Below are 19,974 nucleotides of genomic sequence, written 5' to 3' on the forward strand. Positions count from 1 at the left end.
AAGTTGTAGGATACTAACTCAACAGCCCATTCTTTGGTGCACTTGAGAGCTCGAATAGCTTTCTTTGCATCCTCTAGATATTGTTGTGGATCTTCATCCAATGAATCTCCATTGAAAGTGGACGAATTCAACTTCAAATACTTTTCAATTGGCGGCTCTTGATCCCCAAACAATTGATGAACCCTATGAGGCTGAGGATTTGGCGCATTAGGAAGTCTCGCTTCACCCCTATTTTGATTTGTTAGAACCTGTAACACCGCATTAAGAGTTTGATTCATTCCCCTCAATTCAGCTGCTAAGTCCGGTTGAGCCTCTCTTACTGCGGGGTTCTCTTGAACTCTCTCGCGGGGTATCTCTCCTTCGCGCCTATCAGCTATCCTTTGGCTCCTTGGCCTTTGTCGAAGCGCTCCAAGTGGCGGAGAAACTGCCCTATTGGATTCAGCAGTATCAGGAGCACCAACAGTTCCACCACGTCTTTTTTTAGGTGGCATCTTCCACCTATCGAGTAAGTAGAGCGATTGAATCACCAACGACATATATATATGGAGTTTGAAGACAATAGAACAGACAGAAAGAATTATGAGACCAAAAGATTGAGGACAACTTCCTATAGGCCTCTAGTAACATCACACTTTATGAAAATGGGCCGGCTTTCATTTGCACAATTGTGATCTTACTAAAGGACACTTGCTCCATATTACACAGGAAAACCTAAAGCTCTGATACCACTTTGTCATGACCCGAACCAAGCCATGACTGGCGCTCAAGGGACAAGTCCCTTAGCAAGCCAAACGACCAAATTTTCAGAAAAACGGACAGAATCTCCTCTGTTTCTAGGACCTTACCAACATAAATATTAACTCCCTGTATTAATAATAAACCTCCATTTCCAAGACAACAACAACAATATACTCCAAATTATATCCACAACCAAATATATCCAAAATGCGCATCATATATATATATATCAAGTTGATAACTAGAGTATATAGTTAAATCCATAAGTCTTACATAACCAAATATAATTATTTAGCCCTTGGAAAGAAGAAGGGCTCACCAAAATGACTAAGATCTACTGAGGGGTAGGTGGAATGGAACCTGGAACGACTCCTGTATCTGAAATAGGGTGAGTTTTGCAACTCAGTGAGCAAACATTACATCTATAACCCACACGAGACAATACAGAGTTTACCTTGAAAATATCACTTATAAAAATCTCTAGTGCTTATAACATACTACTAAATTCCATAGCAAATCAATATATATAGGATTGCATACTAAAATTTAATTAAAATTTATAAGGTCAAATAAGAAAACATTTATACTTTACAAAATATATAAATATCGTCTCGTGTGTATTTTTATAAAATTGTAAGTTTCACAAATCAATATTTATTTTCAAAAATTCAGAAATCACAATAATAAAATATTTTCAAACTCCAAAATTAATGATTCAACATAGATATTGATAATAATATATTTAAAAACAATTATAGATATAATATCCACTCACAACTTGATTCAAAAGAACCGGAAGCAACTCTGAGCGCGTCAACGAGCTACCAAATGATGTCCAATAATTCTACAACTCTAGAAATATGACAATAATGATATTTGTGAGCTACTAATATTATCAATTAATATAATTTTACTCACCTTGACAAAAGCCCCAAATTTTCTAACCCTAATAACCCTAATTCGGATTTATACATACCCATAAATATATAGATGACAAAAATTGGGAATATGGCTAATTATTGAGTCAAAGAGTTACCTTGAAGCCTCAATAATAATTGGAACTCAAATTTGAATGCTTCCTTCACTCATTAGTATGAGCTTCTTGATTTGGGGTTGTGAAAAATAAAAATTTACTTTGAATATAGATGATATATTAAAATAGAGATAAAATAAAAGGATAAAATGAAATCTGGTGTGTTGTGGTTGGATGAAGATTTTGAAATGAAGAAGATGGAATGGAAGAGGAGATGAAGGAAAAGAGAGGGTTTGGTTTTGATTTGTATGAAGGAAATGAAAATAAAAGAGAGAGGGGGATCAGGGAAGGCTCGAGGGAATAAGGAGGGGGAAGGGGTTTAAGTGGGGGCATGTGCCACCCACGTGACTATGCACTTCTGTTTCCTTTTTTTTTTTCGTGGGTATAACAGCCATCCACCTCTTTAATGGATGGTTAAGATTAAATCTAATTAACGGTCCAGATTAATCATCCAGAACCTTCATTACAAATATATATTCTACCATAACTTTCTAAATACTTTTAGATTATTCCATACTACTCTTCATACTTTCTGTATACATCCATACTCTTTTGAATTACTCTATGACCTTCCAGAGTCTTCTAGAAATTTTTAGGCTATTCCGAAACATTCTAAGACATTCTAGAACGTTCTGGAACCATCTAGAGCATTCTCAAACACTCCATAAAACTATACAAACACCGTTAAATCTAACTTTTTAAAATTTACGGTGACAGAAAGTTTCGATTCATAGTATTCTTTTTAATTTAATTTTTATGCATATTAATATAAAATTTTTTACAAACAACTAATCTCATATTAAGTAAAAATACTTAATTTTCAAACTTATTATTTAAAATATCATCTATACACATCAATCCAATTATCAATATATCAAAATTAAAATCTTAATTTTATTCTAAAAACTTCTATTAAATATATCATTAATTCATCTTAGCAATCTATTTGAATTGTTAATAGCGTTAATTAAATTATCTTGGTCTACTACATTACAATAACTTGTTTGATAAGACATATTACCTGAGAATATGAATTATTTGGAAATATTTGAACATTATTAAAAATCTAATTACACTAAAACAAAATTGGATTTTGGCGACCATTTTTTTTAAGTTTAGTGACAGTTTTTACCATTGTTAAATTTTTTACAACCGTTAAACAATGTCATGAATTTGAGTGTCACAATGTGACATAATAATGGTTTTGGACCACTGTTAATAAAAAGTGTTACTAAATTATTTATGACGGTTTTAAAGTATAAAATCGTCACTAATTTATAACATTTATAAAGATACTTTTTTATATTATATTTCGCAACAGTTTAAAACTGTCACTAAGTTAGTAAATCCTCTAACTTTAGAAGAATAAAAAGAATTTTAGTAACACTTAGTCCATGTAACCTTGCAAGTTGCAACCACTGCTACTTTGGTTGTTAGAGACAATTTTTGTCATCGTCACAATCTGAACGTCACTATTTACCAAATTTGGGGTAGTGTTAGTAACAATATTATTATTTGTTGATCTACCGAACGTCCTCATGGTTTATTTAATTATTTAAATATAACTTTTGGAGGGGAAATGAAAGTCTTAGCCTATTGCGGTTTCAGCGGCCACCAGGTGCCTTAATCATTTTTCATTTGGCATTTTCCATGCCTTTTTGTCCATATATATAATAATCTCCTGCAACATGCGTAATATTGTAGCCATCCTTCTTTGTTTTCACTGATTTGTAGCCATCCTTCTTTGTTTTCACTGATTTTGTTTTGTGGTGAAGACTCACTTCCAGCGGTCTTGATTTGAAGTTAATAATTGAGAACTGTTAGATGATGATTTAATCAAATTTATCGAATCATCTAACGATTCTCAAATATCAATTTCACAGAAAAATAATTACAGGTGAGTTTCCAGAGTTTCCACCTTATTTTGTTGATTGTGAAATGAGAATATGTATGCGGTTGAAAATGAACGAGCAAAACTAAAGAGACAATATACACTATTTGACAAAATGGGATATGCCAACCCCAACCTCTTCCTTTCACTGTTGCAGCTTGCTCTATAATTATGTTTCTATAAAGTTTTACACTGTTTCTCTTCTTTATTGACATGATGTTATCTCATTAATATGGTTCTAGAAATATTTACATCCATATTGCACGTTCTTAGTTAAATGCTTAAACTAAACTATTACCACGGCTTATTTTTAATTCATATGCTTTACAGTCATATTGCATGTTCTTTTCCAATTTGAAGCAAGGAAGGTGAGAAAACAAAAAACATAATACCGAAATGTAAAGCACAATAATTATCTATATGGTTATTTATATGGTTAGAATTGTAATTTGTAAAACCATGTTTGGATGGAGACAAAAGAAAAAGTATGAGGAACCAATGAAATAATGTACAATGGAGGTTTATAAAGTATTAGAGATATAACTATTAGTGTTATCTTTTCCCATCAGCTTAAACTTTTAGAATGAGTGGTATTATGATATGGTATTAGAGCGCTAGATCCGAAAGGTCAAGAGTTTGATCTTTGGTGAACCGTAAAATCAGTTTAAGCTTTTGGGAAGATGTTTATTATCCCTAGTACTCGGATGGTTATTCTAGATAGTATGAGGAATGTTCATTTTGTAACTCAATAGCCCATTATACACATTATACAAATAATTCATTGTCTCTCTAGCGGCATCCGAGACAAAATTAATGTTTGCCGTCATCGTCATCAAACTTTTTTCCCCCCGATATGTAGGAGAACTAACCACCGTTGAGAATTGGCTCTAATATGGACCGTCAGTTGTTGAGGCATAGCTGGATTGGAAAATAACAAAATAATCCAATTCCAGCTTTCACGTGCTGACGTATTTTTCTACAATGATTATGACGATTTGCTATGTGCAATTCCGTCTTAAAGTTATGAAATTCAGCTTATTTTGACTGGTATTTAGAAAGCGATTTACATTTAAAGCAATATTGGCTGGCTTTTAGATGCTTCGTAATGCAAAGGGGAAGATGCTAATATGCTACTCCAGTTTACAAGAGTTTTGTTTTACTTGTTCGGGATGGCACATAAATGTTGGATCTGATGCTCAGTCTTGGAATCCACTTTTCCTAATAGTGTTACTGTTCTCCTATGTATGTTACAGGTTACAACCAAACACGAGTGTAGTATGATTCGTAATTAATTTTGGGGGAATACTAAAATTGGTCTTTAAAAAGTTTTAGATTGGATGCTGTCATTCTCAACAAATTTTTATTGGCTAGAAGTATTCGATAATTATTTTTATAGAACAAATTGGTCTTTTGTTATATAATAAATTTCTAACAAATAAGATAATTAAATCTCAAAAAATATCACTATAAATAAGTCCCTCTTTGAAACTGCAAAGGGACCAATATTGCGGGTAGAAATAGTTCTCAAAGACTTATAGTAAATCAATATTTATTGACAATCAAAATGTCCAATTTAAAATCCTTTTAGTACCAATTTGGATGTTTATTCTTAATTTAGACACTCATATAGCAAGAGACACACTTGAAGAAGTCTCGTAACAATTGGGACAGTGCCTTACTCTTCCTTTTAACCAATACTTGAATCCTCAATGTATTCCTCAAAATGAGTATCAAACCTAAAGTCCAAATAAAAAGTTAATTATACCTTAATGTCAACCCTCTCCGTTGGCATAGTGATTGAAGACTAGAAATGATGCCCAGTAGTGCTAGAAAACTAATATATTTTGTAATTTATAGTCATTAATTAGTCATTATTAATATTTTTAATGTTGTAAAATTATATCTAATAATGTAAAATTATATACTTTTTTTCTTGACAGTTAAATGCTAGTTAGATTTTAATGAAAGTACTGACCTTCAAATTTTCTCACACTCCAATTTCTAGTGTTCATCAGCATTACATGACACTCCCAATTAAATGCCACATACATGAGCAATTCCAATTCTAAATGGAATCTTCTTTATTATTGCTTTGGCAATATTGGAGTCACGACCATTATCTTTGCTCAAGGCAAGCAAAACAAAAATGTAAACCCCAACATGTAGGGTTCTACATCCTAATTTCTATTCTCTGCTTCATATGACATTCTGATAACAAGTGGAAAATTTTACAGGGCCAAACCCCCGGGGGGGTAAGCTGTACACTTAGATTATGCACAAACAAAAAACTTCGTATAAAACCTATACTTTTTCTACTTACAAAATTGACACTGTACATCGTACCCAAAATCCAAAACTCACCGTGTTCTAGTGACCGCAATAAGTTCCATATGAGAATTTAGCTTGATGCATATGAAGAACTCAAGCCTTCATATTCTTTTCCAAAATTCCATCTTTCTTCGCATTCCCCTTGATTAATGTCTTCTATTCTGTGCTCAAGAAAATCTCATCTGTGCATGACAGAAGTTAAAAAAGTTCGAAAACTGCTTCCAATGTCTTTCAATGATGAATATTTTTATTCCTGGGCTTCCTTCTTTTGTGTGCGTGTGGGGTAGAGAAGTATTGCCAATGAAAAAGAAAACACCAACCCAACTAAACCACTGAAGGGTTGAAATGGATGAGTGCCGGTTACCCAAAGAGGAAAGTTTCCCGGGTTACTATATGTTAAAAGGCCACCCTTTTGCAAGAAAAAAGTGGATGTGATTATCCCAGTGCGTATCCCTATCGGAATTGAGAGGCTACCTCCATTTCTCTGTCGGGCACCTGACAGAGACAAAGACAAAAGCCAAAGTCCTGGTACTGCTATCAGAGACCTGGAAACCAAAGCAAAAGAAATGACAAGATTTTGAATTGGCAAATGAGAATATGGAGGTAATAATAAAAATATATGTCATCACAGTTTAGTTTGGTAAATACTGTGTCCTACACAAACCACTAACTACAACTAAAATCGGCCATAAAAACCATAGACTTCTCGGTGTTGTTAACAGATGGGGAAGAAAGAAACCAAATATATGTCCTGTGAAATTCAAATCATAACCATGAATAATATCCAAAACAAACTCCAGAAAGAAAACAAACCTCTGCAATAAAGAAAATACTAGCCCTGAAATGATGACTCCATGAAAATACCCCAGATCAACTGCAATTTCTTGCGGCAACCATGACCTAAAAAGCAATTCTTCCACCAGGGCAATGCCACTGGCCATTACAGTTCCTTGAACAACCACCAAAAGCATTTTCCCGTACACTTTAAAACATGTCACAGCATCTAAAGATGATGGACTACAAGGCCATGAAAAAGTTGCACAACCAAGAAATGCATTCACAGCATGGATTGAAAAAACGAGGATGATGCCACCAAGGAAGCCCTTCAACAATTCAAATATCTGCAATAACCACCAAAAATTTTAATACATTCATTCTCGTTACTGTAATTTCAATTTTTATTATACATATTCCAGGGGCAAAGAAGAAGATTGAAACATGATATTGACATTAGACAACACACTCCAATACTATCTTCAGATATTTATTCTAAGACTTTTTTACTGATTTTCATCTCAAACGTGTACCTGGTGTGACGATTTCAAGTCCAAACCATACTGCTCAAATGCATTTTCGTACCCACGGATTCTTTTTCCCCATAACATGATAAGTATCACTGTTGAAGTGTACAGGCCAACGATGCAAGTGAACTCGGCAAATCTGGAAGGGGTCTGTGTTGTCCAGCTCCGAACCAATGTCGGAAGCAATGGAATAGCAACAGGAGACCATAGAACAAGGATCATCCCAACAAATCCGAAAATCCTAAAGGAAAGATAGTGATTTTGATAATCACGTAAGGGTAAGAATAAATTCACAATCATCACTCAAGCATTATGGGTGCATAGTAAAAGAGGGATACATTACACGGACCAATATCGCATCTCTCTACTGAAAGGGTTAAGATAAACTAACAGACCACTCAGGATTATCTACCAAATTGGACCAATATTACAGAAGGCACCATAAGTTCATATTGGTGCATATAACATTAATTTGTTACCCACCAAGCCACTTCCACATGTACATGTAACACAAGCAGGCACATACCAAGTTTTTGTTTAGAAAATAAACATATATAAAGAGATAAAACTAACTATATGGTTATACCAAGTTATTTTGAGTAGTACATACCAATTGGAGCCTATATCTTAATTATAAATCTATGAAGGAAGTTGCACCTTAGATCACAATCATGACCAGGAAAGCAGTTTTACAATGGTGTATAAATCACATAATCATCTATTCTCTATTATAGTATATAAAAAGAGAGACCAAAATAGTGTTTAACAAGCTAATGACACCTAATTTTTAATTTTCTATGAATTTGTTATGTTAACACTAAACTTAGTTAACATAGAGATAAAAATATATCTATATAATCACATTTAGAATATCATAGTAAATAGCATCTATGTAACCAACTTACCATCAATTTCATAATTTTTCATATTAAACTCTTCAATTATCTAGAAGATGTTAGTTTATATCAAGAGTCTAAATTCTAATATTGCATGTCCTATTGTTGAGTAAACATTATTTTATAAAATGAATTTAATTTTGAGGCACGGCCAATGTAAAATAGTTTTACACGTGTATCCAATTACGCGAGACCACATTAGTAAAAATAACTACCTTTCACATTGACTGCGTGAATAGTCATCCAAAAAGAATGGATGTGATTGCACGACTTTGTAAAACGCTTTACATTGTCAGTGCATCAAAATTAAACTCTTATAAAATTATAAAAAAAAAGAGATCAAAGTAGTATTAAAGTAGGCTAATGACACCTAAGTATTATGTAACTAACCTATCATCAATTTCATAATTTCTCACGTTGAATTCTTCAATTATATAAAAAAAATTATATTATAGAAAATGTTAGTTCATATCAATGGTTTAAATTCTAATATTGCATGTCCTATTTGTTGAGTAAACTTTATTTTATAAAATTATGAAAATTATATAAAGAAGAGATCAAAATATTATTAAAGTAAGCTAATGACATTAAAGATTTTAAGTTCTATATAAAATTATCACATTAATACTAAATTTAATTTTTAAAAACACAGAAAATATCATATTCATTTAGAAGCTTTTAATAATGATAATAAAATTTGACAACCAATTATATTAATGACATAAAGACTGAAAACACTATGTAAAAACTAAAAATTGTGTATATTCATAAATGAATAGAACTGAAATAAAAATATTTGTCATTATTTGAGAATTATACATATTTTCACTCCTATACTAAAAATGTTAGAATGCAAGAAGTAAATCCATATATTTGTGAATCATTTTTAAATCAATACTTAGAGAAGAAAAAAAAAAGTCAAACAGGTTATATGTAGATTTATACAAAATATATATATTTGTATATAATACAGTATTTACTATACATTTTAAAATTAGATTAAATAATTCTATTAGAAAATATTTTATTAAACATTTTAAATTACTTTATTTTCTAATACCAGAGAATATTCTCATTTATATCCTTGTATGTGCGAATTTAAATCTAGTTAAGACTATTTCTGAGGCCTACACTTCGGTCAAACCACCATGAAATTCTTCAGTGTGTATACACTAAAAATAGACAACAATCTTTGCATTGCCTTATAGCTAATTCAAGTCTTTTTTTTAATAAATCTAGTGGTAGAATTTTAAGTTAGGATGACAGGCAGCAAAATTATTATCTTCAGATTTCTTGAAGATCTCTTCCTAACTAGTGAAAAGACATAGGTTTAACGAAAAATTGCTTATCAAAAGTTAACATGTGGCTCTCAACTAAAGTTAACAAACGGTGTAATTGTGGCTGAATCATCACAGTTTCCATCATCTATCCCATTATCCCAAAATGAACAGACAAGCACTAGCAGCACTGCATGAAAACATTGTAGTAATGAATGTTGACCAGTTCAATTTACCTCTGATATAAGGGGCGTTCAGCTATACGCAAGAAAGAGATAAGCCTGTCCGTCAAACTCATTGCTCCACGTATACCACCCCATAGTAAAGCAATCTTTCCAACTAGCCTCAACAGGCCACCTTTCTGTCCTAAATCAGCAAGCATTGCAACCAGCCTGTTCAAGAACGGCAAGTTGTGAGAAATCATTATTAGAAAGAAAATGTAAAAGAAGAGGAAGTCAATGTGTCTTGGTATATTATGCATCTTCTGACCTCTCTTGATCCACCTCACCACCTTCTTTAGTAGGTACAACTGGAGCAGCAACTGACATTGCTTTCTCTGCAAGGCTTGTAACTAGGTTATTCTGGTTCTTCTCAGAGACCTCTTCTACAAACTGTTTTGGTCCCTTTTGATGTTGATCCTTGATTTTCAAAGGCAATGATGATCTTTCAGCAGTTCCGCTGCCTTGTTGTGGATCCTGGAACAGAAATATCAAACTCAGATAACTCTTTCTCAACAAACCAGCAGTTTTATTTTAACTTAGCAAACTGGTAATCAGTCTGCTTCACAGCTTTCACCACACTGAATTTTGGGATATACACAGTTCAATATGGTTTGACATCAATAGAAACTTTAGGAAAAAGTAAATGCTTACGCGAAACAGAAGTACAAAGGGAAACACTAAATAATAAATGAGTCAGCATGCAGAGGCCAATTAATGACCAAGTTGAGCACATACTGAAATGCTTCAATGTCATTCCTAATTACCTATATCCAAAATATAGTTAAATAGATCAAATACTAAGACAAAAAAATAACCCATATCTACATGTATAGATGTTTACAGTGTAACAAAGAAGGCAGAAACCATTATGAATTGATGGAACTAATACCTCTTGTTGCATAAGTAGAGCAGAAGCACCTAGAGCAGCTGTAACAGCGCCAACCATGACAGTATTTTTGTTCGAATTTTCTGATATACTTTCTGCCTCCTCTCTCTTGGTGGGATTCTCCAAACTACTCTTCTCTAGGGGCACTTGATCTATCTCAGCAACAGTGACGTTGCCATAATTCTTTTTGCCAGGTTTTTCCTCATTTTCATCACTATGAGATACTCTCTGTACATTATCTTGAAGCGTAGTTACATTAAAATATTCTCTCAAGGCAGCTAAGATGGACCCTACAATAACACCAACAGGCATCACTAGTCTCAGGTAACCCGTTTCCTGAACAGAGGATGAAATTACACCAATGATATGCTCCCCATCAAGAGTTCCAATTTTCTCTGCATCACCCTGTACAATATGAAATTGACCTTCTGTGCATAATTGCACCTTACTATGTGCAACAGCAAGTGATATCTCATTCGCCACATGTTCGAGATCTACTTCAAGTGTCAATTTCATTTCATTCATTTCTGATGCATTCAGTTTGCGACCAACTTCTATCTTCAAAGCATCTAATACTCTCTTTTTCACAAATTGGATCAATTCCTCTGACTGCTCACTTGTATCAATCACCTCATTCATAGTGTCTGATGACACGAACTCTTCGATAGGTTCTTGTTTTTTGTCAGTATCTAATATTACGTATGATGGTTCAATATATTCCTGTGCATCAGAAGATTTTGCAGATGAGTGGGCCTTCATCTTTAATACAGCCTCCTCGCTAGTTGCAGGGTAATTAGCAGCATTTTCTATGTTTTGTGGTTGATCAAAGAGCTTCCATTGACCTTCTGCTGGGAAGTAGTCAAGAAACAATGCAGTTGTGGTGTCTAAATCAAGTGATTTGGAAGGAATCTTTGAAACAAGACATTTACGGAGGTATTCATTATAGGGAGAGTCCCCATATAAGAGTGGCATTCTATTTACTGGTTGTTGTCCATCCCATTTATGAGAGAGAAATCTTTGGTCAATCAATTGACTATTCATGTTAGTTCCTTTATGAACTATATGGTTTTCAGAGTCACAATTTTCAGAATTGAAGACTCCGCTCCTGTTAGTTGTGTGGAGGGTATTAGTTAGTTGTTCCCCTTTATCACAAGAATCACTCTCCAAGCACACGGCATTGTTGTGATTTTTGCCAGAAGAACCACCAGATGTCTTGGAATCCATGCTTTGATCATCAGAATGCTTCTTTTCTCCTAACTCCCGTTCGAAGTCTTTTCCATTCTTGTCTTCACCTTTGTTGTTTGAGCTCTGCTCAAGCTGAGATAGCATGTTTTCTATTACACCAAACACACTATTGATAGCCACTTGGGTGGAATCATCCATCCCAGTCAAGGCATCCAGTGCTTGAGAAACACTAAAGACAGCAGAACTAGAATCAGATCTAGTTGAGTTAGTTTGATGTGAAATATGCTGTGTATTTTTGTTGTCTTTCTTCTCACTATCATTACCCTCCCCTTCTGTTGTTTGGTGCTCAGAGGGCATAGGAGGCGAAGTCAGATCTTTTGCATCTGTTAACGTCATTTTACTTTGATCACCTTCCCCTTCTGTTGTTTGGTGCTCAGAGGGCCTAGCAGGCGAAGACATATCTTTTGCATCTGTTAATGTCATTTTACTTTGATCATTTGAGAGATCCTGACTTTTTTGCTCAACCTTCTGAACATTACTCTCTTCCTTCATGTCTGTTCTAGCCATTTCACTGTTTGGGTTTTTCTGTTCAGCACCAGCTTCTGCTTCAATGCGAACTACCTCAGCAGGTTGGCTCGGAGTGTATGGTTTTGCACCTGTTTCAGATCCCTTCTCACCATGATCAATATCAGTGTTTTTTTCTTTTAACTCCTCTTTGGTGCCATTATTGTCTCTAGACTCACTAGTTTCCGCCCTAGAAGAACCAACTTCATTGCCGGATTCTTGAGATTGGGTTAAATTTCCTGAATTTGATGATTTCTCCAAGGGAAGAACTTCTGTTTCTGTTTTTCCAGCAGGCTTGCCCGTGCCGTCTGATACATTGTCAGAGCCACCAACAGAACCACTAGTCTTTTTCATCTGATTCGATGAGGACTGATCAGCTAACACACCTTCAGTACCTGATGATACTCTGGATTTTTCTTGGTTCTTTTTACCTGATAATGCTTCGCGGGACTGAGGAATATGAAGAATCTTATCAAACTTCAATTCAGACCCACGTGCATGCATAATTGCAGTCACAGAATCTGTTAACTTCCCACGAACATCTTCTGGCACAGCATCTTGCAAAGCTTTCATGAGTGTCTCTCCTTGACCCACAGCAGTTAATACCTTCAAATTAGTAACAAACGTCACCGCAATACAAAACTTTAAAGCCAAGCTAAAATTTACGCAAGCATACAAGTAAATATAACATTGTATACAAATCGATGTAGAAAACCAAGCGATGCCACGCCTGTTTTTAAAGGCCATAAGTTAGACACTATTTTTAGCAAAGCATACACTAGTATAAAAGTGAGATTTTTATCCTCTAAACAACATGAAACATCATGAAGCCACATAAACATAAAAAAAAAGGGGGGAGGGAGGGGGACAAAATAACATAATCATATTCTCGTAGACCAATAGTCCAAAAGTTTTTGGTAATTGATTGAAACTTTAACATCCAATTAACCAAGTCCATAAGAGCAAAGAATGAATAATAGCCAATTTTGAAAATTTATATAAAATAAATAGTCAAATGATCAGAAACTGTTATAAAAAAATAAACATGAAGAATTACAATTCAATTCAGAATGATATGAATCTTTGATATGATTAAAGGAAAAGCTTCAACCGCAGGAGGGATATTCGTGTATACATTTACCAATACGGGGGAAGGTGAAGAAACAATGGTGTGATAGAACATAAATAAACCCGACAAACAAAGAAATGGCACCTCGCAGATAACACATTAAACTTTACCTTTTTCTTCTGCTCTTCTGTTAGAGTACCAGGCATGGTAACGTCAAGCATATTTATTACCACTTGTGCTGTCTGTAGAACTTGACCATTTTCACCATCTATAGAGCCGACATTCCCTTCTTCAATTACTTTGGCATCAGTGGAGCTTGTCTCCTGTAAAGCACCATTTTTTACTTGCAATCTCATATCTTCATGGTAAAGATTACTTTGTAAATCCTGTTTGGGCCTGACATTGAGGTTGGCATCAGTATTACTTTCTTCGAGAAAATCTTGAGTAGGATCAACCAAATATCCATTAAATGCATCCGATCGAGTAAGATCCAACAATTTCCTTGCTTTATCATTCTTATCTGGTCTTATTTCCTCTACAACAGCCAGTCCCTTAGAAGGATTTACGGTAACATCTATATCTGTCAGAAGAGGATGACGTCCCTTTAAGAGTCCAAGCTCCACAGCTGTGAGCCACTACAAATATAACACACATAAAATAACACTCAAAACAATAGAATAGAAAAGACACGGCTAGAAGAATTCCAAACTTGAGGAATAATAAATATATTTAAATAAATAAATAAATAAGACAACATGATCATGCATAATTAGATAGCAAGAGAGGTTTACCTCAATTGTTAGAAGCTGGCACCATGACATAGCAGTGTCAGTATCAATAACACTAGATGGTGAACAAGAACATAGGAGCAGGCTTGTGTATGGATTTTCTGCAATCAGATTGCGTGGAACTGAGAAAGCTGGAATCATCGCATTATCACTCTGATAAAATTACATAATGGTAAGTCTTGTGGATTTGCATGCATGCATAGGGAAGTTAGCACTTGGCAAATAACAAATCACATGAAAGTAATGCATATAGAACATAATGGAGATGTTGGCATAAAAACTAAAAAGTAATGCATGTTTACCTGTATGAAGAGAACAGGAATTTTGATATCCCTAATCACATTCCGTGAGCTGCATTTTGAATAAAAGTCTTGTATTGCTCCAAACCCATAAGATACCATAGATATTGCTTCATCAAAGTCACGTACAGATTTTGCCAACAGAGCCTTTTCCACATCAAAATCTTTTGTTTTGCCTTGAAACAGTGCCTACAGATTGATATGTTTGTATAGAATGATTTCCAGAGAAATCACAATAAATGTTGTTAAGAGATATGTGACATATAATAGAATACAAATGCATATGTGAAATCAGATTGCATGGGTTATCTCAATGCAGGTTAAGTAAAGAATGAAAGTAACTAGTTTACCTGATTGGTTTGTAGAATATCTATGAGTCCATTGGTGAGTTTCTGATCGGAAATATTATGGTAAGGTGATGTCCTTGTAGCTTCATCCAAATCAAAAGGATTGTCTATACACGTGACTGCTGTGAGCGGTGTTCTCTCCCCAACCTCTGCCAGGTATTTTGTCAGCATGTTTGCACCATATCCCCAGCCAACACCCATCAAGGTTGTCCAAGGCCTCGCCTTGTTGATATAGTTTATAGCTATGCAGATATCATCACTATCAGCAGCCGTAAATAACCTACATAACATAAAGTAGTTAAGAAGTCCCTACCATGTTCACCTATCTTAACCATTAAAATAAGGTACTCCCATTCGGCCATTCCAATATATTACACAGGGAAAGAATAGTACATATCATAACCCTTTGGTTGATTCTGAATCCCTAACCACTTGTACATGAGTGGATTATTGATTGATGCAAATGCAATAAATACATAGCATAAGTAACGATACCGGGGAGTGGTGAGGGGAGAACGGGCGCATCCTCTGGGATTCATGACAACAGGAAAGAAGCCTCTCTTGAGAGATTCAACCACAAACCTCCTTATGTTCCTCTCATTGCTTCCTTCTGTAGTTCCAGGAACAAGCAGCAGAGTAGAATCCAAACCACGCTCCTCTTCCAGCTCCAAATTGGAAGGCCAATCCAACGAAACAACACCTCCATCCTCTGTACTCACGCACACTCTCTGGAAGCTCAGGCACTCCGCCTTCTCGTCACACTCCGAATCCCTGACCTCGATCCTGCCGCTGTTGATGGTGACGTAATGCCTCTCCTCCGTGACGAGCTTCTGGCTGGCGTCGGCCTCAAAGGACACCGTAGGGCAGCGCAGAAGAACGAAGCGGTTGAAAGGTGTGGGGCTGGAGAAGAGGATCCAGTCGCCAATATGGGGAGCGGGCGGCGGTTTCTTGGGGGAATTAATGCGGGAGATGTAGAGTGCGGCGCCGGAGGCAAAACCGAGGGCGGGAGTGATGAAATCAAGGGAGTTGACGGAAGGGTAGTGCGTGATTAAGCTCTGGAAGAGATTCTCGAAGGGGGAGGGTGAAGATTGTGGTGGCATAGAGCAGGCGACTAGTGTGGGCATGGCCATGCGCTTGTGCTTATGCTTATGCTTCAGCCTTGGGCGCCTGAAAACGCGAAACTCCCGAGGCCGAAAAGGTTTAGAAGAAAGACGAGGGTTGAAGTCGAAGGTGAAATTGGAGGTAGAAGAAGAAGAAGTGAGGGTCATGGTAGGTTGAATATGGTTCCGATGGAGGGAGGTTCCTCTTGTAATATAATTAATGGTTCCTCCCTCAACATTCAATAAGATTACGGTCCAAATTTAATGGCTAAACTCATCACCGCATGTTACCATCAACTATATATACATTGCTCTCACTCAATTCATCATCTCTAGTCTCCTCCCATGTTCTAGAGTTTTGTAGGGACTAGGGAGGGTCCTCATTTATAGGCCCAAAGGCCCATTTATATTGGACCCCTTGCGACTTCCACAAGGAAAAAAGGCCTTATTTATCAATCATAGAGGCCTTTCTCTTGTCTTTATGTATGTCTGGGTTACCAAGTCATTTATAGTTTCTTGTCCAAAAACAAAAGATATTTTTTGTTTAAAGAAATTTAATCTCCATGTCCCAAAAAAATAATATTAATCTTCATGCAATGTTAATGTACAACAAAGGAAACTAGCTTTCATTATAATAAAAAAAAAAAGGAAACTAGCTTTGCATGTTAAAAAAATAGGGAAAATTGAGAGTGTTGTTGTGATAAGATTTGTTAAGTGGATGCCCATGTTAAGTGGATGCCCATTTATGAAGGACGGTGTAGTATTCTCAAGGAAGAATGCTTTTAATAAGCATTTGAAAATTATCCTATGTACATCTATAAATAGAAGTTCAAGCCTCTGAATGTTACACACAACAATAATAAACAAATACTCTCTCTTTTCTTTTTTACACTACAAAGCAATATAAAAATGTTCTCTTTCTTTCTCTTACTATAAACAAATGCAATTCTCTTTCTTTTTACTTTTAATACTTCTTTCTATCTTTATATATATATTTATGCAATTATCTCTCTCTTTACTTTTTATACTCTTTTCTATCTTTATATATATATACACATTACAACATATAATATTATTATATATGTACAAATCATTATTGAGCTAATTATTTTAATGCTAGAGTCTTATATTAATACATCTTTATTTTATATTTAATATATCTTTTATTTATTTCACAACACGTTATCAGTACGAGACTCTGATCAAATTTTTAGGAAGACTCAGGTAACAAATTTTCATTATGTCGAAACTCTCTCATCTTGAATTCAATACTCTTGATATATCTGAAAACAATTATTTATCATGGATACTAGATGTTGAATCAATCTTGATTCAATGAATCTTGGAGATACCATTAAGGTTGAAAATAATGCATCCTAGAAGGATAAAGCCAAAGCCATGATTTTTCTTCGTCGTCATCTTGACGAAAGATTGAAAAATGAATATCTCACATTAAAAGATCCTACAGATCTTTGGAAAGACCTTGAAGAAAGGTATAATCATCAGAAAACGGTGATACTTCCTCAAGCCCGATATGAATGGACGCATTTGCGTTTACAAGATTTTAAATCTATAAATGAATATAATTCTGCAATGTTTCAAATCACCTCACGAATGAAATTGTGTGGGAAAAAAATAACTGATCATGATATGTTGGAGAAAATTTTCTCAACCTTCCATGCCTCGAATGTGCTCCTGCAGTAGCAGTATCGAGAGAAAGGGTTTAAAAATATTATGAGTTAATTTCTTGCCTTCTTGTTGCTGAACGCAACAATGAGTTGTTATTGAAAAATCATGAAGCGCGCCCAGCTGGCGCTGCCCCATTTCCTGAAGTAAATGTGGCAAATTACCCCAGAAGAGGTAAATGGCAAGATTTTAATAATAAGAAAAATTATGGAAGGAAAAAAAATTATGTTCAAAAGAGAGGATCTCACCAGAAGTGGGATAAAGAAAGGAATATCGGGTAGAATAAATCAACAGAGGATAAGTGTTTCCGTTGTAGTGGAAAGGGCCATTGGTCACGTACCTGTCGTACCCAAAGGCACCTAGTCGATCTTTACCAGGCATCTTTGAAAAAGGACGACAAAGGAAAGGAAACAAATTTTGTTTCAAATGATGCTGAGAACTCCACCACTCATTATGATGTATCTGATTTCTTTGAGGATCCTGAAGGAAATATTGGTTATTTGATCAATGATGGAATAGTTTAATATGTGGGATTGTGAAGTATCTGTGTAAATAAATAATGTAAAGAACTTATTGTTAAGTTTTATTTTCTATGTATTTAAGTATCAAATGTGATATACATAAATATTGAAATATTAATGTTTATGAATTTTGAAATTATTAAATGTGTCAAATTTTAAAATAAAATTTTAGTATATGACATTATTTTATGCACAGTGTTTCTTAGAAAAATAATTCTGATCAAGTATTCAATTTAACTGTTCATACTACTCATTTAATTATTATTTGTTTTTGAAGAGAATGGCAAGGATATGTAATGAAGATGTATGCCTTGCGGATAGTGCAAGTTCGCACACTATTCTCAAAAGTGATATATATTTTATCCATCTTGTGCCAAAAGAGGAATATGTTAATACTATTATTGGCTCAGACAATGTGATAGAAGGCTCCAGAAGAGCTATAATTTTATTTCCTGGAGGAACAAAATTTATAATAAATAATGCACTATTATCTACCAAGTCTCTGAAGAACTTGTTGAGTTTCAAAGATATTCGCCGAAATGGATATCATATTGAGACGATGAATGAGGGAAATCATGAGTATTTATGTATCACAACTCATGATTCAAATAAGAAAGTTATATTAGAAAAATTACCCTCACTTTCATCTGGGTTGATTATACCAAGATTAGTGCAATTGAATCACAAATTACTATAAACCAGAAGTTTACTAGCCCAAATGAATTCATAACTTAGCACGACCGATTGGGTCATCCGGGAACAACCATGATGAGGAGAATTATTGAAAACTCTCATGGATATTCACTAAAGAACTAGAAGATTCTTAAAACTAGTGAATTTTGTTGTGCTGCATGTTCTTAGGAAAAGTTAATTTTAAGGCCATCACCAGTAAAGGTTGGATTTGAGTCCCTGAATTCCTAGAAAGAATTCAAGGTGATATATGTGGACCTATTCATCCACCATGTGGATCTTTTAGATATTTTATGGTCCTAATAGACGCATCTTTGAGATGGTCACATGTGTGCTTATTATCTTCTCGCAACCTGGCGTTAGCGAGATTACTAGCTCAAATTATTCGATTAAAAGCACAATTTCCAGAAAATCCAATCAAAGCAATTCGTCTTGATAATGCTGGTGAATTTACTTCCCAAGCATTTGATGCTTATTGTATGGCTAATGGAATAAGTGTTGAACATCCAATAGTTTATGTTCACACACAAAATGGGTTAGCAGAATCACTTATTAAACGCCTCCAATTAATTGCTAGACCCTTGCTTATGAGAACAAATCTCCCAACCTCAGTTTGGGGGCATGTTATTTTACATGCCGCAGCACTTATTCGTTTGAGGCCAACGAGTTACCATCAGTTCTCTCCTATGCAACTAGCTTTTGGCCAGCAGCCAAATGTTTCCCATTTAAGAATATTTGGGTGTGCGATATATGTTCTCATTGCACCACCTAATCGCACCAAAATGGGACCCCAAAGAAAATTGGGAATATATATTGGATATGATTCTCCCTCTATAGTGAGGTATCTTGAGATACAAACTGAAGATGTATTTAAAGTCCGGTTTGCGAATTGTCATTTTGATGAATCAAAATTTTCAACATTAGGGGGAGAGTATAAGCTTCCTGAAAAGGAACTTAACTGGAATGCATCATCGTTGATGCATTTAGATCCTCGATCAGGGCAATGTGAACTGGAAGTTCAAAAGATTATACATTTGCAAAGAATAGCAAATGAATTGCCTGATGCATTTTCTGATACAAAGAGGATAACTAAATCTTATATACCAGCGAAAAATGCCCCAATTCGAATTGATGTCCCAGTAGGACAAGTAGCC

At 34.9% G+C, this 19,974-nt stretch overlaps 1 protein-coding gene and 1 long non-coding RNA gene across 3 annotated transcripts in view; both read right to left on the reverse strand.

Annotated features, from left to right (window-relative positions):
* Positions 1-2,035, reverse strand: part of LOC110281251 (uncharacterized) — a 7,096-nt gene extending 5,061 nt beyond the window's left edge. The window contains exons 1-2 of the long non-coding RNA XR_008002684.1: positions 1,775-2,035; positions 1,514-1,590 (exon numbers count right to left, since the gene is read on the reverse strand). This is a non-coding gene — a long non-coding RNA (uncharacterized LOC110281251). The remainder of the gene's footprint in view (positions 1-1,513; positions 1,591-1,774) is intronic.
* A 3,583-nt stretch (positions 2,036-5,618) lies between these two features.
* LOC107496092 (uncharacterized) lies at positions 5,619-16,183 on the reverse strand. 2 transcript variants are annotated; one of them, XM_016117294.3, is made up of 11 exons: positions 15,319-16,183; positions 14,827-15,103; positions 14,480-14,665; positions 14,181-14,330; positions 13,560-14,024; positions 10,575-12,926; positions 9,954-10,159; positions 9,701-9,856; positions 7,298-7,532; positions 6,804-7,111; positions 5,619-6,535 (listed from the first exon to the last, which is right to left on the reverse strand). In XM_016117294.3, exons 1-11 carry the CDS (start codon positions 16,089-16,091, stop codon positions 6,238-6,240), a joined length of 5,406 nt encoding a protein of 1,801 aa, XP_015972780.1. In that variant the 5' UTR covers positions 16,092-16,183; the 3' UTR covers positions 5,619-6,237. The 2 variants fall into 2 exon arrangements, with proteins under 2 accessions (XP_015972780.1, XP_020998642.1); XM_021142983.2 differs by having other exon boundaries at positions 14,827-15,065; positions 15,319-15,426.
* Positions 16,184-19,974: the final 3,791 nt, after the last annotated feature.

This window comes from Arachis duranensis, chromosome 1 (genome assembly GCF_000817695.3).
Source record: "Arachis duranensis cultivar V14167 chromosome 1, aradu.V14167.gnm2.J7QH, whole genome shotgun sequence".
NCBI lineage: Eukaryota > Viridiplantae > Streptophyta > Magnoliopsida > Fabales > Fabaceae > Arachis > Arachis duranensis.

What these genes read in the sequence shown, in the direction of transcription:
- LOC107496092 (XM_016117294.3), bottom strand. Translation starts at nt 16,091, where the DNA reads ATGACCCTCACTTCTTCTTCTTCTACCTCCAATTTCACCTTCGACTTC. An exon ending in ATATTCTACAAACCAATCAG is followed by an intron (nt 14,666 to 14,826) that starts GTAAACTAGTTA and finishes ATCAATCTGTAG; the next exon opens with GCACTGTTTCAAGGCAAAAC. An exon ending in CTCTACTTATGCAACAAGAG is followed by an intron (nt 10,160 to 10,574) that starts GTATTAGTTCCA and finishes TTTCTGTTCCAG; the next exon opens with GATCCACAACAAGGCAGCGG.